Genomic DNA, 16,419 nt, shown 5'->3' with positions numbered 1-16,419 from the left:
AGCACTACTACTACTACTACTACTACTACTACTACTACTACTACTACTACTACTATTACAACTTCAATAACCACGACGCGAACAATATGCATTATAACAACAACACATCAAACAAGAACAGTAGCAGAGGAAATACCAGCAACGACAAAAGTGGTGACACCACAAATACAAAACTAATAAAAGTGTTAACAACATTTCCTCCTCCCCTCCCCCCCCCCCTTTGTTTCACTTTATGCACAAATTTGAGTCATGAAGATTGCAAAATCAATTGCTGAAGACAAATTAATTGAAGAAAAAAATTGTAATAAACAATTAGCCTATTCTCCCAAGTGCTACTAGCAGGCAGGAATGATCAAGACCGTCACGGTCATGATACAACATGATACAAGGTATACCAATCAAGCACAACGTGTTCTTGGTGTGCACATGGCAGGAACAATAAATCTACACAGGTGTAGTCGATTGCTCAATTGATCATGACATCAACAAACAACAAGTTACTCACTCAAATTCAAACAGTTTAAAGGAAAAGCTTGCAAAAGCATGATGGTTTTGTGAATGTTTTACCTTGGTCTCAGGAGCGGTTGGGGTGGGAAGGGAGAGGGTTGCCACTTAACTCTGTTTACATCTTGGCAATCTACGATATGTTATACTCTTGTGGAGACCTTAAGGGGGCGGTCTTGAAATGAAATTGTTTGTAGGCGGTGTCCAAGGCTCTCCGCCCAGTTATTTTGGTCTGACTGGAAAAGCGTGTTTAATTCCAGAGGTTCCACACCTTCAGCATTCTTACAATGTGTATAGACAAGTTACAACAAGGGTGTTAGTTCTCAGAAGAATAGTTGTGAGTTATGAGTTTCTATCCACCCAGCGCCGGGTTTGTCTGGGGCGTCCAGCTTGTCCGTTCCCTAACAGGCCTTAATCTTTGGTATCTATTAGCAGAAAAAAACGCGCGCACTCAGACACACACACACACACACACACACACACACACACACACACACACACACACACACACACACACACACACGCACATACATAGATAGATAGATAGATAGATAGATAGATAGATAGATAGATAGATAGATAGATAGATAGATAGATATATTGAGAGTATTGGATACAAGGAGGACTGAAATGGAAGGGGGGAGAAAGAGAGAGAGTGTGTGTAGCGAACACATATTTTAGAATGAAATGCACTCAGTGAAAGGTACTATCATCATTACAATTTTGTATTTTGTACAGAGTTAGTTCCCTGATCAATAAAGATCTCTTACCTATGATGAGTTCTGGGAGGGAACTGGTATGGGAATTGGTTTATATTTGCATTCGCGTGCCCACTCCAAACAGGGACGAAACTCTCTATACATCTACACTTTCTCACACATCTTCTATCTGGCCAAATCTCTCTGGACTTTTGCAAGTTTGAAACCTTGAAAACTCGTGCTTTTCTGAGAAAATGAAATTCGTAAAAATGTTTCTTACTTCAGGCTGGTGGGCTTACTTACTGTGGATTTGCTCACCTGTTTCTGGTTGACAGCATTCACGTTTGCTGGCATCAAATAGCTGCTACTGTGTTATTGCTTCAATGTATGACACCCAACTCTTTTTCTCGACCTACTTTCCAGCTCAATGATGAATTTATTGACGTATTATTCTTTAGATTTTCAAAGCCTTTCGTCTACAAACATTTCCTTCCATTTCTCTTGACCCCAGCACGCTCTTTATTCTCTTGACATTCCATATAATTTATCTCAAAACGCAATTATTTTTTCTTCTCTAGCCTGTGATTGTTTATTATAAAATGCTTGATTTCCTCCTAAATGACTGCTCCACCTCACTGAACAGTAAAACCGCACGACTTTTTCTGAAGTATTTTTTAAGACCTCACTGTATCCAAACAGTGGAAAATTGAAATGACGCTTGACAAACACAAACATCTTTTTGAAGGAGACAAAGCGCCTTTTTTGGTGGCATGCAACAACTTCTTAATAGTTCCGAACAGTCTTGTAGAATGTGTTGCATTCATTGAGGCACTAGTTGCAATAATTGCTTTAAATCTAAAGGCTCCAGTCGAACGTAATCAAACGAGGAAGATCCTTCATTCTATAACATGGTAAAACTTTCTTTGATAACAAAGTATAGAAATTCAAAATATGTATACATTGTTATGAAAGTGTCAAAAACATTTTCAAATACCATGCTGCATTTTGTAATGCTTCTTCTTTTTAAAATCTCTAGTTAGACATGTCGATAAGTGAAAAATCTCTTCTTTTGGAATTTACATGACGAAATTGTATTGCTTGTGCTGTAAAACATTATACTTAAAATGTTAAATGAATCAATCTATTATAATGCCGGTCACAATACCATTTGAACATCTCTCTTTTACATAATGTATTATGTTAAAATCGTCTTTGCGCATTTCATGACACCCCAATATAATGGACCCAAAACGGATATCCATACAAGGCAAGGTAGGTTCCGTAAGGGTGGGGGAGAGTACAAGTTTGCTTTCATGGGGCATTTCAACAAAATAGAAACAATTATCAGAAGAAAAAATTGTATAAAACATGCAATACGCGAGTTATTATGAATATATTATAACGTCCGTGATGTTAACAAAAAAGACCTATTACTCGTCTACATACTTGCAAAAAGATCACGTTTCAGATGTTCGTCGATATCAAAAAGGAAGACGTTTTGCTTTGAAATCGTTGTCGTGAGCATTTCCACATCATTAAAGAACTCATGACAGTTTATTTCCAACTCCAAGAAAGCTAGTTACGGGGGAATACACAATTACGTGCAAGACAAAAGTATTGTTTTTTATTTGATAAGTACGGATACAGATTCAACTTTACTTTTGTTTACAAAACAATCAACATAGGACTTAAATATTACGTTGTTTCTATTCTATTTTTAGAATATTCATTTCATAAAGAAGATAACCAGTAATGTCTCCTGCCTTTCTTTTTTCTTCCTTGCAGACAACGCAGCTAATTCTGCTCCTCCCACGTTACACTCTTATATCTTATATTTCTATGTCATTCTTTGGACGGTCCACCCCCCACACACAGATTTGTTAATAAATTCTCCCAAATGAACATTTACTACTTACGACTAAGCGACTAAGTAACAACATAGCTATGTAACCAAGTCGGAATAACTGGAATGCTTTTTTTGCTAACGTTCTCTAGATATTTAAAACTGAATCTTAATTGAAACAACCATTTTTGTAATTGCCCTCTTCATCGTGCATCATTTAGTAGTACGTGTTTTCAAAATTGTCTCGATGGTATCCTAAATATTAGACAATGTTTTAATAATTTTCGTTTATCTCGATGATCTCATAAGTGCAAAAAGTGCGGAGAAACGATACAAAGATGATGATTAAACTTTGCCGTTAGATGACGTGGAGAAAAGGCGCCACAGAGCTGACGTTGTGGCCTAAGTTAAGGGTTAGTTTTTAGGTTTGTTTATTTTATAAAATATTTAGTAACTTTTTTATAAAAGATCAAAATTGTTTTTGTTTTTGCACTCCTCGGGTCGGCGCTGTGTCCTGTAATGGCCGGCATGGCATGCCTTGTGGTGGTGGCGGTTTTGTTCTTTCGATGTCTGTTTATACTCAAGCACTGTTTGGCCTCTTCGATTTGTGTTCCCAAATTTCTAATTGAGATAAAGCTTATTATGCTTTTATTTTCTTGTTTGTATGTATGTATAACCACATGAATGTGTATATCTATTTCGTACAGATAGCAATTTTCTTTTTTTTAAATACATGTGTATGCTTTATCGCTTTACCAACCATTCAAATATTTCATTTGTATATGTTTATAATAATATACTCATTATAGTTAGTGCTCTTCTTTATATGTATATTATTATCACTTTAACTATAACTCTATTAAGACTTTCTTATGTGGCTGAACATGCTTGTGAAGAACGTCGTATCTATAGGTGTACTTTTTATCAGTGTTAACCATATTATTAGATCACATACTGCATCCTTGTGTGTGTATGTGTGTGTGTGTGTGTGTGTGTGTGTGTGTGTGTGTGTGTGTGTGTGTGTGTGTGTGTGTGTGTTTGTTGAGTGCATTGCTTAGAGTTGAGTTTTCTTTGTTTCCTTGTATCATAATAACCATTACTAAAAACCCATATCCAACCTTTAGGTTATCGTGATATTTTCTTATTTTAAAGAGGAAAAAGCACATCTAAATAGGTTACCATTCCAAAAGCTTAATTAGATGCAATGATGACAATTTTCTCCTATCATGATAGTAATTGAATAGGTGCTTTTATCTGTAATTAAGACACAAGTAAAGGCATACTTATTTCTGTTAATTTGTTTATTAGTTTGAAGACATGTTTCATATTAAATTAATTAACTTTAAGTAACCTTTGAACACAAAATTAATATGTTTGTCAAAGCAGAGGGAAGCAAACATGCATTTGTTAGGTGTGTGTGTGTGTATATGTGAGTGTATGTGTGCGTGCATGCGTGTTTTTCTGGCAAGTGAGAGAGCGAAGTATTATTCAGAGTTTAAAATATACGAGTGTCCGTATTTGATTTGTCCTCTTAAAAAAGGAAGAAAAAGTCATAAAGCACGTGTACATTTCGTTCTTTCAGACAAATAACTGATCTAAAAGCTATCTAGATACAGCTCCTACACAGAATGAAGAAACAGACAAAAATGACGGGATTGCATTTCGATTTTGAAATGTATGCTCTATTTTTTGTTTGGACTCACACTACATTCCAGAGTTTTCCTTTCTTTCTGATTCGAACTTCTTGATTATCCAATGCCCTTCATATATATTTTACCTGTGTCCTGTTTGAATACACTTAGTATTACGTTCCCGGGCTGGATCTATTCACCTTGCTATCCACATCGGCTGTTGAAACATAATTGTTGTCCCAAGTGTTGTATCGCGTAATCTGAATATTGAACTGCATGCAGTTCATCTGATTTCGTGGACATGCAAAAAGCATGTATATTCAAAAGGAATACCAATACCGTATATTGGCCGAGCTATCCAGTGTATCAAGAGCAACATATTATTTGTGTAATATCTGTGTTTAGAATTTATCGTGTGCGGAACGTGTCTTAAGCGGAAAATAGAACGAATAAAAGTAAAAGGATATTGGAAGTAAAATATTTTGCCTCATATTGCTGTCTACAGCACAAGTCGAAGTGAATGTAAGATGTACAATGTATGAAACAACAACCGCTCACACCTCTAGCTTTGATCAGCTGTGCCAGCGTTATGATACAGGTTGTATTATCATAACATTTTTCTGAAGAGAATCAAACGAAACTTCATTTAAAAAACGGCAATGTTCAAGTCACTTTATTTGTGTACATGTAAGTATTTTAACGGTGCCTGTGGTGGTGTGTGAAGGTTCTTCATCACATACTACGCTAAAGAAGATACTTCAATTCCCATTTGGCAAATAAATTATATTGAAATTCGTCGTTTCTATAGAGAAAAAGCAGATATATGTAAATAGCTTACCATGTAGTGTAGATAGAGGTGTCAGCGTTGTTTTTTTCTCACACGTTGTACATCTTTACATTCACATCGACTTGTGCTATAGACTGCAATATGAGGCAAAACATTATTCTTCCAATCATATAGTTTCTCAAATGTTTTGAGTGAGTTAGTCCTGGCAGGTAGGTTCCGAAAAGCCCCTCTCTCAAACAATGTCAATTGTGTCTATGGGCGTGTGCAAACTTTGATAGCAATCATAATATGAGTCCCGACACTGTGGAACAGGCGCTCGTCAAATTTTGGGCATATGGAGTCATTGATATCATCTTAATGCCCATTCATTTGGCCTGCTTTCGATGGAATATGTTTAAAAAACATGTATCTTGAATAGACATCAAGAATTTGCGATTGAAGGAGGTGGGGGACGCCTGGTGTCAGGTGTAAAATTAGGGAGAAAAATGGCTGCTAAAATTGTATGTTTCCAAAGCTGTTGTGTCAGTGCAGATCTAATCTACAAATTAACAGTTGTGTCCATTTAGTAAAAGAAAGTGTTAACAAAAAAACAAAAAAAACAACAACGAAACAAAAAAAATTGCCAAACGGGCTGAAGACTGTCGATTTATTCCATTTCATCGTTTTGACGAGCGCCTACAGTCCAGTCAAAAATTTGTGGCACAACTAAATGGATAAATCTATAACTATAACGGATAAACCAGTGCTCTTTGCACTTTGCCTATTATTTAGTGTCAAATTGTCTCAGCTTAATCACATTTTTCCACAACAGTTGAAGCAAGATTAAAAATGTGTTTCTTCATAAATGTATTATTATAATAAAAGTATAATATACAATGCCACAAATCTCCGTCCTGCGGAAAATCATTTCACAGTACTTCCCGACACTAATTTTTGCATATTGTGCATATGGCCTACGCCACAGTTCACCAATGACACTTTTTAGTGGTCCACCCATAATTATGATCTCCTGTCTTAATGACAAGAGGAAGTGAAATCGAAAATAAGTCTGCTCCGAATCTGTTACTAAAATTATAAGAGGCAGCACGGTGGTGAGGAGGGATCATAGTGGAGATTGTAACCGGAATGTGCTTTAGGTTTGACTTTAATAATATACCTGTAAGAACATGCGATTTTTTAAAATAATCTTCACTGATTATCACAAACAACTCTTGGTGTATTTTTATGTAACTATTGAAATAAGTGAAGAACAATGTAACCCATTCCTATTCAGTAGCAATGTGCTCGTACCGATACATTTTTTTTTACTTTACTTTACTTCTCCTCCGACCCAGCTGCCATTTAAGTTCTAGCCCTTCGGCCTCTCGATATGGCAACGAATTGACAGGTTTTTATCAGTTTTGTTTTGTCGTTGTATAGAGTATGTCCGATGTCTGGAAAGGCAGGTAGGTAGGTACTACGCAGGGCGCTAAGTGCAGTGCAGGTTAAGAGGTGATGTGATACTGTTTTATCCTGACAGTCACACAACGGACAGACGGGTGGCGTATACTTGCGGATCCTGTTCTGGTAGGAATGCAGTGGGATGTGTTGTATTCGCTGGCGGAAGATCGTGACTTGTTCTCTTCTACTTAGGAAATTAATTTCAGTGCATCTTTTGAGTTGGGAGCAGTCATGTCTGCAAAAACAGTCATTCCAGTTCTGCCGTTTGCCAATCCATTGAGCCACTGTTTCTCGGTGTTGCATTTGATGATGTTCTTGACTGTCTGTTGTGATACTTAGTTTGGAAGTTGTGTTTGTGATGTTACCTTTTTGGCAAGGGTGTCTGTTCTGTCGTTTCCTGTGATGTTTCTGTGGCCAGGTATCCACTGTAAAGTCAAGTCGACGGCATAAGTCTGTAAGAAAGTGCCAATTGTTAGAGCCACAGATAGGCAGACTTGGCTTTCGAAATTCATGTTTTCCAAACATTGGAGTACTGATTTTCGTCAAAGAAGATGACACTGTCCTTGATTTTGTCTGGATATATATAATGAAAATGTTGGTCAGGTGGAGGATTGCTGCTTCAATGGCGATGGCCTCTGGCTCGTAATTTGAACACGAAGTACCACAAACATCAAATACTTCTTCACACGTTTTGTAAGGATGTTCTGTTCTTACCCCAAAGTCTTCATTATTAGTTCACTTGAAGGCTGGCCCACCTGTATAAATATGAAGTGAATAACAAGGATATGAGTCAATTGTTTTTAGAGCTGTGGTCTTCAGTTCTACTGGGTCACATTCCGTTTTCACTGTCTCCTTTATGGATTTCGCAATCTGCAGCTGGAGTGGATCTCAAAGCTCCGGAGATAAATAGTACAGCTTGGTTCTAGGTTTTATCAAGAGACCAAGGAGTAGGTTTGTTGCAGATTGTCTGTAGGATTAAGTTATATATCATGGCAGACCGTATATAACGAATAGCTATCTGAGTGCATCCTTGTCCGCTCCCCGTGAAGTGTTAGCCAACCGTCTGAGAAGGTTAAGTCTCTTGTTGGCAGTAGTCTTCAGGTTCCAGATATGGGTTTGCAAGAAAATTACCTGTCCAGCTAGGTATGTTTCGGGTTTTCAACTTTTTCTAGTCTGTTTCCTGCAAGTGAAATGGTGATATTTTATTTTGCAACTTTGTGGTTTTTGTAAAGACGATGTAGATTGTTTTGGTACAATTTGCTTTTAGCTTCCACTTGCAACAGTAGTTGTTGAATCTATCTAGATCCTCATTTATAAGTCGTGAACTGATGCCAGCTTGTTTACTAGAATGCTAGGACATCAGCATACGTTTTCATTTTAGAAATATAAAAAATATGCCACCATCAATGGTTTTCAAAAAGTATAGTGATCTCTTCTTTGTTCTAAATATTGTAAAAACATACTTTCAATAATACAAGAATAGCGTTGCAATTGGAAGAAGGAGAAAAGACTTGCTTTTTAAAGTGCTATCTTTTTGTTTTTTTCTGCTCTCGGAATATAAACTTTTAAAAATCTTTAGAACACATCCCCTGAGATTTTTAAAATTAATATTTATTAAGGATTTTTTTAGAATACACCTTATAGGTGTTCAAAATGTATATCTGTTAAGACAAATTGATATAAGAATTTCTGCCAAAGCTGGAGAGTCTATGATCCGTGGATCGACATATATTTAACAATAAGTAGTGTCACGAATTTTTTCAGGGCACTCTAATTTTTCCATGATACCAAACTTTTGAACCAGTCTGAGGTTGAATTACAGCTTTAACACATTGACACCCCACACCCCCCCCCCCTCTCTTTCTCTCTTTTACTCTCTCTCTCTCTCTCTCTCTCTCTCTCTCTTTCTCTCTCTCTCTGTGTCTTTCTTTATATATACAATATATATGTATATATATATATGACAATATATATATATATATATATATATATGTGTGTGTGTGTGTGTGTGTGTGTGTGTGTGTGTGTAATTTATTATTAAGTCTTTGTACTCTTTTCTATGATTCTGTCTCTGCTTTCTATCTATCTATCTGTCTGTCTATCTATCTATCTATCTATCTATCTATCTATCTATCTATCTATCTATCTATCTATCTATCTATCTATCTATCTATCTATCTATCTATCTATCTATCTATATCTAACAATTAGAACTGAGATAGATAGATGTGTGCCTGAAGAAAGGTACCAAGAGTCGCAACGACTATTTTGGGCTAAAGGCTGATAATGACCAAAAAATCCCATTTTTGACCAAAATGTGTTTACATAAAAAAAAAATGATAGTTCAACCATTTTGTAACAATGACTTTAATGGATTTTCATTGATTGGACTTCTGGTCTTTGGATTTCGATTTATTTTGAAGTCAGGGTATTTTTTAAAGAGATAATGAAAACTGCTTTTAAAAGGTGTTAAATCTATTCATTAACTATGTTTTCTTTTCCAGCTATGTTTTATCCCTGAATTATAACCATGCTATTGATGTGAACTGAAAGCCAAATTGAAAATGAATTTAAAACAAATAAATGTTGTAAAAACAATTTTATAACGCTTTTATTCAAGTTTGCATGTGTTCTAAACTTAAAAGCTAATTTTCTCAAAAATTAAATTTTATACCCTACCTCCAAAAATATGCAGCATCTAAAAAAATACAGGGAATGTCTCAATTTTATTTTAAACCCACTGTGTTCATTAAATTTCTTATTAGGTACAACCCAAACTCAAAATAGTCAAAATCCGAATTTATGTACCTCTCTTCACGCAAACACGCACACACATACATACAAACATACACACAAACACACACACACACACACACACACACACACACACACACACATACACATACACATAATATGTATATATATATATGTTTATATGTACATATATTTTACCTATATATATATGATGATAGATAGATAGATAGATAGATAGATAGATAGATAGATAGATAGATAGATAGATAGATAGATAGATAGATAGATAGATAGATAGATAGATAGATAGATAGATAGATATATACGTCAATACAATTCTTCATTGCATTATTCTAAAATGTATTAATAAAACAATGTCCAATTATACATGTATTTTTTTTCTAATTCTTTTCACTTTTTTTCCCTTTCCTAACGTTAACGTATCCAGGGACTTAAGGTAAGTAATGATGAGACCACCTACAAAAAGCACAATCATACGTGCTTTGTTTAAACATCTTTTCTTCATCAGAGGGAAAATAAAGGTAGAAGAGGCTGAAGCGGATACAGAATTATATACTTCAAGAACTTGAAAAAATGAATAACCGTAAAAGACCAGGATAATAATAATAGTATTCGTGTTTTCAGAGATCTTCCAAGCAAAGAAATGGATGACGAGTCGAGGTCAGCCATGTCTGTCTCAGATTGGATATTCTTACAATTCATCCTGCCATAATAAACAAAAACAACACAGAAGTTGAGTGAAGTGGAGAGAGAAAGAGAGACAGAAAGAGAGAGAAAAAGGTAGAGAGAGAGAGAGAGAGAGAGAGAGAGAGAGAGAGAGAGAGAGAGAGAGAGAGAGAGAGAGAGAGAAGAGAGAGAAGAGAGAGAAGAGAGAGAGAGAGAAAGAAAGAACGAGAGAGAGAGAGAGAGAGAGAGAGAGAGCAAGCGAGCGAGAGAGAGAGAGAGAGAGAGAGAGAGAGCGAGCTATGTTCCCCTTTTTCGTCGTGAACCACACGCCTGTCATTCTTGCTGCACCCAGCAAAATTATCATTAAACCACCTGGTCTCAGGGTCCTTGAAGTCCTCAAAAGAATTTAAAATGCACACACACACACACACACACACACACACACACACACACACACACACACACACACACACACACACACACACATACACACAAACCAGAACAATTTCTTTTCCCGACCTACCTCATAGGCACCTCACCTAGGCAAAAATAAATCTAGACATTATCACACCAACAAAATTATACACGACACAAAATATTCGTGACCGTGTACAAAAAGACGCATCAAACAATACCCCAAAGACAATCGTCACAGACGGCTCTAAACAGTACTTAAACCTGTCCACAACCAACACTCAACTGAGGAGGTTCCTTCCAGTCTTCATTTTTTTCTCAACGGAGGCCACTGCCATTGACATGGCATTAGACTCATTAGAAAATTCTCCCAAATCAAACTTTCTCATAACGTTCAATTCTCTTCACTCACCAGTCTTACAATCTTAAACCCGAAAATAGTTAAAGTGTAGTTTAGTATTCATTTCTTGACTGAACACAGAAAACATATCGTGTTTGCATGGCTATCTACCCATGTGGGCATCCGAGGGAAAAAGCTGGTCGATCTCCTAGCGAAGGAATCCTTATCCCTCCTGTTGGGATCAACGGAGAACTCCCTTTCACAGACAGACTTTAACAGTAAAGTAAATAAGTAGGATAAATCATGACCTAACGTCATAACGAATGTAATCATTTTTTAGACCATTCTGATATTATTAGCTAACAAATAGATCTGGATAAGGAAAGTTCAAATGACTAGTCTAGTGGCCAAGTAGCCCCACTAAAAAGACTTACAAAGTTTTCATGCCGGAAGTGAGGATTGGAAAAGGAAGATTTCTTTTGTTTTAAGCAACACTATTTTAGATGTCTTCCGGCAAACAAAACAGTACTAAAATAAACATAAACAAAGTGAACATAAATCGTACGATTCAAAAGTTGAAACTTTAAGAAGATGCATTTATATGGATTGTTGTCGTAAGAATAAGATGACTTGACTGTGATTCGCAACCAAAACAAACCAAACGCTAGGAGCATACTACACTCGTGCTTTGCGTTACAATAGACCACGATGAAAAAGACTCTTTCAACAACGAAAGATTCAGGTTTAAAGGACATTGATGTGCTTATTCCAAATGTAGCTAGTTTTTGTCTATAAGGTCAGGTTTTGGCAGAATTCAAATATTTAATTTCAGATATCCTTGGGAAGGTCGGAATAACAGGCCCTATTAACCAAGGGAAGTAGCTTTTATTAATTAAAGAAAAGTAATTAGCCAAGTGTGTTATATTTGTATAGTATCTAAAATCGTATTTCTCTATGCCCTATTACTATTGATTAAAAGTTTAGACTCCTTTCATTCCTACAGTCTGTTGTAAATATGTTTGTAATGATAGAAATAAAGGTAACGAAACATTCGAAAAACAATGTAAATAAGTTAAACAGTGTTTTAAAATTGTGACTAGAAGTGACTAGAACATTTCAAATTCGTTAGATGATCTTTTAATGAATTTAGTGTCTACTGCCCATCCACAGTGTTTTTCTTGTGTACTTTTACAAAGTAGGGGTGTGCAAGTAGATCTAAGCGAATAACCTTGGTCGTAAATGATTGAGAAATTGAAATCTTGACCAAGAAATCTTGATCGAGCATGGGTCAAAAGTCATTGCCTGCGTTGTAGTACGCATTGACTCGTGAACATATTGTTTGATAATGTAGCCTAGGCCTAGTTTAAAGAGCTCCACTGCTGATGTGTGGCTCTAAATAGCTCATTGACACGCTGTCCGTCTTCGACGGTCCGCCTTGGTATGCAAAGGTAGGTGGCAATTGTAGAAGATGCGTAAGAGGTTGCTTTTTTTCCGGTTTCCAGCCTAGTGTGTTCCTATCTCAAGGATAGTTTTATGCGTATTCAGTGTGCTGGTAGACGCACTCTGGCGTAATTCCGGTTCAGTAGATATCTATGGTGAACACGATTTTTCTAAATTTGGAAAAAAAATTAGTATTAATAAGGGCAACGTAAAGAGTTGTTCCTACTCTCTACTATTGAGGCACTGGGAGACTGGTGTTGGACAATTTGTTTGGGCACCTATAGTGACGCTTTGCAACGATTTTTACAGAGGGCAAAGAGCGGCTGCCTTAACATTGCAAGATCTGAGAATATGATAATTCAAGTTTGTACTTTGCTTACAGAAGGTCAGATGGCGAATATAGTTCGCGGAGTAATTTATGCAATTTTTTGTTATATTTCACGTATATAAGGATTAGGCTACTTTACCAGAAGTGCAAAGCTAAAACAACTCCAAGTGGGGCATAGTTGTTGTTTTTTTTTTAGATCAAATATACACATAACAAATTCAAACGCCACATGGTAGACCAAATTACACCTAAGAAATCCAAATATACAAATGACGTCATCAAAAGTCCAAATACAACAACAGTAAGTTCAAATGTTAATGTAAACATTGCAATCTCAAATGTATCAAATAGGACTTTCAATGTCAACAAAGCAAGTTGAAATGCGTATATTATTCTTGAACTGGACAAATGAGGAATGTATCAATGTAAGAAGTAAAACAAAAGAAGAAAAAAAAGGGGGGGGGGGGCGGGAGTTGCCTCAAAGAGAGACAGATGTAAGCCCTGCCAGACAGAAATCACGAGAAACTAATTGTTGAATGAAGCAAAACAAAAAATACAGACACAATTAACAAGTATAAAAAAGAATGCATTTGTTAAAAATCATTAGTATGCTGGTACATACAGGACAAATTTGCTGAAATATAAGGCCAAGTTTACTTTTATTTACCTGAAATTCTTCCACTTCAAGACGTTGCGGCATACAGGCTTGCATTGCACGAGAACGAGGAAGAAGAAAAAGAAGAAGCTCTGAAGGCAGCTGTCATATTCACTACAGTCACTGCTTGTGATTTTGGTTCCATCAACTGGGCAAGTGTGACTGTCCTTTGTTGACGAGTCTGCAGAGTGAGCATAATATGGTCTCTTGCTTCAACAGGCCTTTGTTTCAAAACGTTATTTCCAAATTAAGAAACGTCTCGTAGATGTTCAGAAAAAGTGTGTAGAAGCAAGATAATATTTCACTTCAAATCTATTTGTAAAGTTGCTATTTATCTTAGCTTATCTTTTATATAACTAATTTGAGGAAATGTAAGGCCAAGTTTACTTATATTTACACAAAGTATCATTGCACTACAAGATGCTTCAGCATAGGATTGCAATTCTGAAGGTAGCTGTCTTATTCACTATAGTCATAGCTTGGGTTTTTGGTTCCATCAACTGGGCAAGTGTGACTGTCCTTTGTTGATGAGTCTGCTGTTTAAGCATTTGGTCTCTTGCTTCAGCTAGCCTCTGTTTCAAATCGTATTTACAAATAATTATGAAGACTTCTCGCAGATGTTAAGAAAAAGTGTGTGAGTGGGTTGGGGCGATATTTCATCCCTTCTAATCAATTGATGAGTTGCCATTTAAAACTTGCCTTTCTGCACAAACGTTGTTGTATACAAAGCATACTTTGTTGAGGTGATTGTTGGAACAGTTTCTTAGAAGGATCGGTTAAAATGAAAGCTGCCATTCCCTCTTCTTCAAAATCGTGAAATACCAGGCCAACTTTGGCACTGACAGCAAAATGAAGTCGTGCTGTTTGGTCCTTTTCGACCCTGCACTACTCAAGCAAAGCCTCGGCCACGTCATGCTCTTCCCCGGGTTTTCTTCGTCAACAGATTGGTATCAGCTTCATCTATGAAGATACATTCACACAACTAAATGTTCTGCATTGGCTACGCTGCATATTGATGTCTGGTGGCTTCTGTCCTATTAGAACTGTTTTCCGCGGAAGCTTCCTCTAGTTTTTGCATTGTGATCAAATTCACCTCAAAGGGACACTGCTTGTGGTTATCGTCATCTAAGTTTGAGCAGATTAAAAATGCTGCTTGTGATGAGTAGTCTGTTTAGGGATATTTAATTTGCTTTTGCAAAGTGATATTTGAACTTCCTATTGCGCTACATTTGGATTTGTTATTTGTACATTTGAACGTGTTACGCACAATCGTGCACTAACATTTCCTCTTGAACAGTTTAGACTTTCTATGTTGCGTGAAACGTTCTATGTGACATTTGAACTTGTCAAGTGACATATTTTTTACGTGTACATTTATTGATCTAAAAAAAACCCAACGATATAAAACTATTTATATCACACATAATATAGTAAAATAGTAGGTCTAGCATTGCATTTCCGATAAAATAATCCTAAGGCCTATGTTTCACATGTGAAATATAAACTGATATTTCACTTGTGAAATATGGGCAAATTTGCATAAATTAATCCGCACACTATATTCGCCTTCTATCCCTCCTGCAATCAAAGTATAGACTTGAATCATAATATTTTAAGACCGGGCATTGTTATGGCAGCCCTCTTTGCCCTGATTAAAAACTTCGTTGCGAAGCAAATTCCCCACGGGCACCAAACGAAATGCTAAACACCAGTCTTCCAGTCTCCATATCCGCTATAGTCGAGAGTACGTGCAAACCTTTTTACGTTGAACTTTATTTTGTTCCATACTGAGTCAAATTTTAATGATGGGCGCCTATAATGAACCGGCATTACGTCAGTGTGGTGCTGTTACGTTCAGTTCGTTAAACAACATCTTTTTCTCGAATCAAATCATCATCTGTTCGAAAATTTCATCTTATATGACTCTTGCCAGGTTCAGCTAAACTGTCCTCTTTCAACTTAATGTGCACAAGGGACGTTAAGGAATTGCTTTTTCAGTGCAGACATTGTAGCATCACATCAGAAAAACATATTGGGGGGACAGTGGACAATGGCCGTCCTCTAAATTTAATTTAATCAATTAATTCTCAAAGAAAACACTTAAATCTACATCAGCTGGATTAGACCATCAAATTATTGGCTTTTTTCAACATTTTCTAGTCACTTTATCAAACATTTTAAACAACACTCTTTTGTTAATTTGCATTTTCTTTTGGATATTAGGTTATATTAATTTTATCAACTATAAAAATGAATGAAAATTAAACTTTTAAACATTATGTCATAGAAAATAAATAGTTTATTAGACATTCAAGTATAACACACTTGGTTTACTTACTTTTGTGGAAAAATTAAAAGTTACTTCTCTTGTCATTCTGTAGTTGTTACCTCCCCTGGCGAAAACAAGAATTCCTGACATTGAATAGATCCCTGTGAATTCTGCAAAAACCTGACTTGGTAGACAAAAACGAACTACCTATTTGGAATCAGCTCGTCAATTTCCAAATAACTTGACAGCTTTCATTGCTAAAAATCCTTTTTTTCATCGTTGACCAATGTACTGCCATGTGCTAGCGATCAAACCCCAGCCTTTGCTTTGTTTTGGTTTAAAATCAAAGTCAAAGTCATCTCTATTCTAACGACAACATGCCATATTAATGCAGTTGCTTAATCTTCCAACTTTTAAATCGTAATTTTTCTGCTTACTTTGTTTATATATTTATGTTATTATTGTTTTGTTTGAGGGAGACATACGGATAGCACAACGTGGACATCAATGTGGCTAAAAATAAAGGAAAAGAATCTAGATTTTTTCCCAACCCTCACTCTGACTCAGAAGGTCATGAAAACTTTGTTTGTATGTGGGACTCTAGAATGGATCGCTTTGACCCATTGGCT

The 16,419-nt window shown here is 36.2% G+C and overlaps 1 protein-coding gene across 3 annotated transcripts in view; it reads left to right on the top strand.

Moving 5' to 3' along the window:
- The window catches only part of LOC101859008 (neuroactive polyprotein R15), a 139,109-nt gene that overhangs the window by 105,277 nt on the left and 17,413 nt on the right, over positions 1 to 16,419 (top strand). Inside the window, exons 5-6 of one of the 3 annotated variants that reach the window (XM_005096893.3) lie at positions 10,106 to 10,114; positions 11,295 to 11,297. The exons of the other annotated variants lie outside the window; for them this stretch is intronic. Coding sequence (XP_005096950.1) covers positions 10,106 to 10,114; positions 11,295 to 11,297 — 12 coding nt within the window. The remainder of the gene's footprint in view (positions 1 to 10,105; positions 10,115 to 11,294; positions 11,298 to 16,419) is intronic. 3 annotated transcript variants of the gene reach the window in all.

Source organism: Aplysia californica, unplaced genomic scaffold (genome assembly GCF_000002075.1).
Source record: "Aplysia californica isolate F4 #8 unplaced genomic scaffold, AplCal3.0 scaffold00141, whole genome shotgun sequence".
Taxonomy (NCBI): Eukaryota; Metazoa; Mollusca; class Gastropoda; order Aplysiida; family Aplysiidae; genus Aplysia; species Aplysia californica.
The sequence above is the reverse complement of the archived record's forward strand: the minus strand, read 5'-3'. Positions and strand labels throughout refer to the sequence as shown.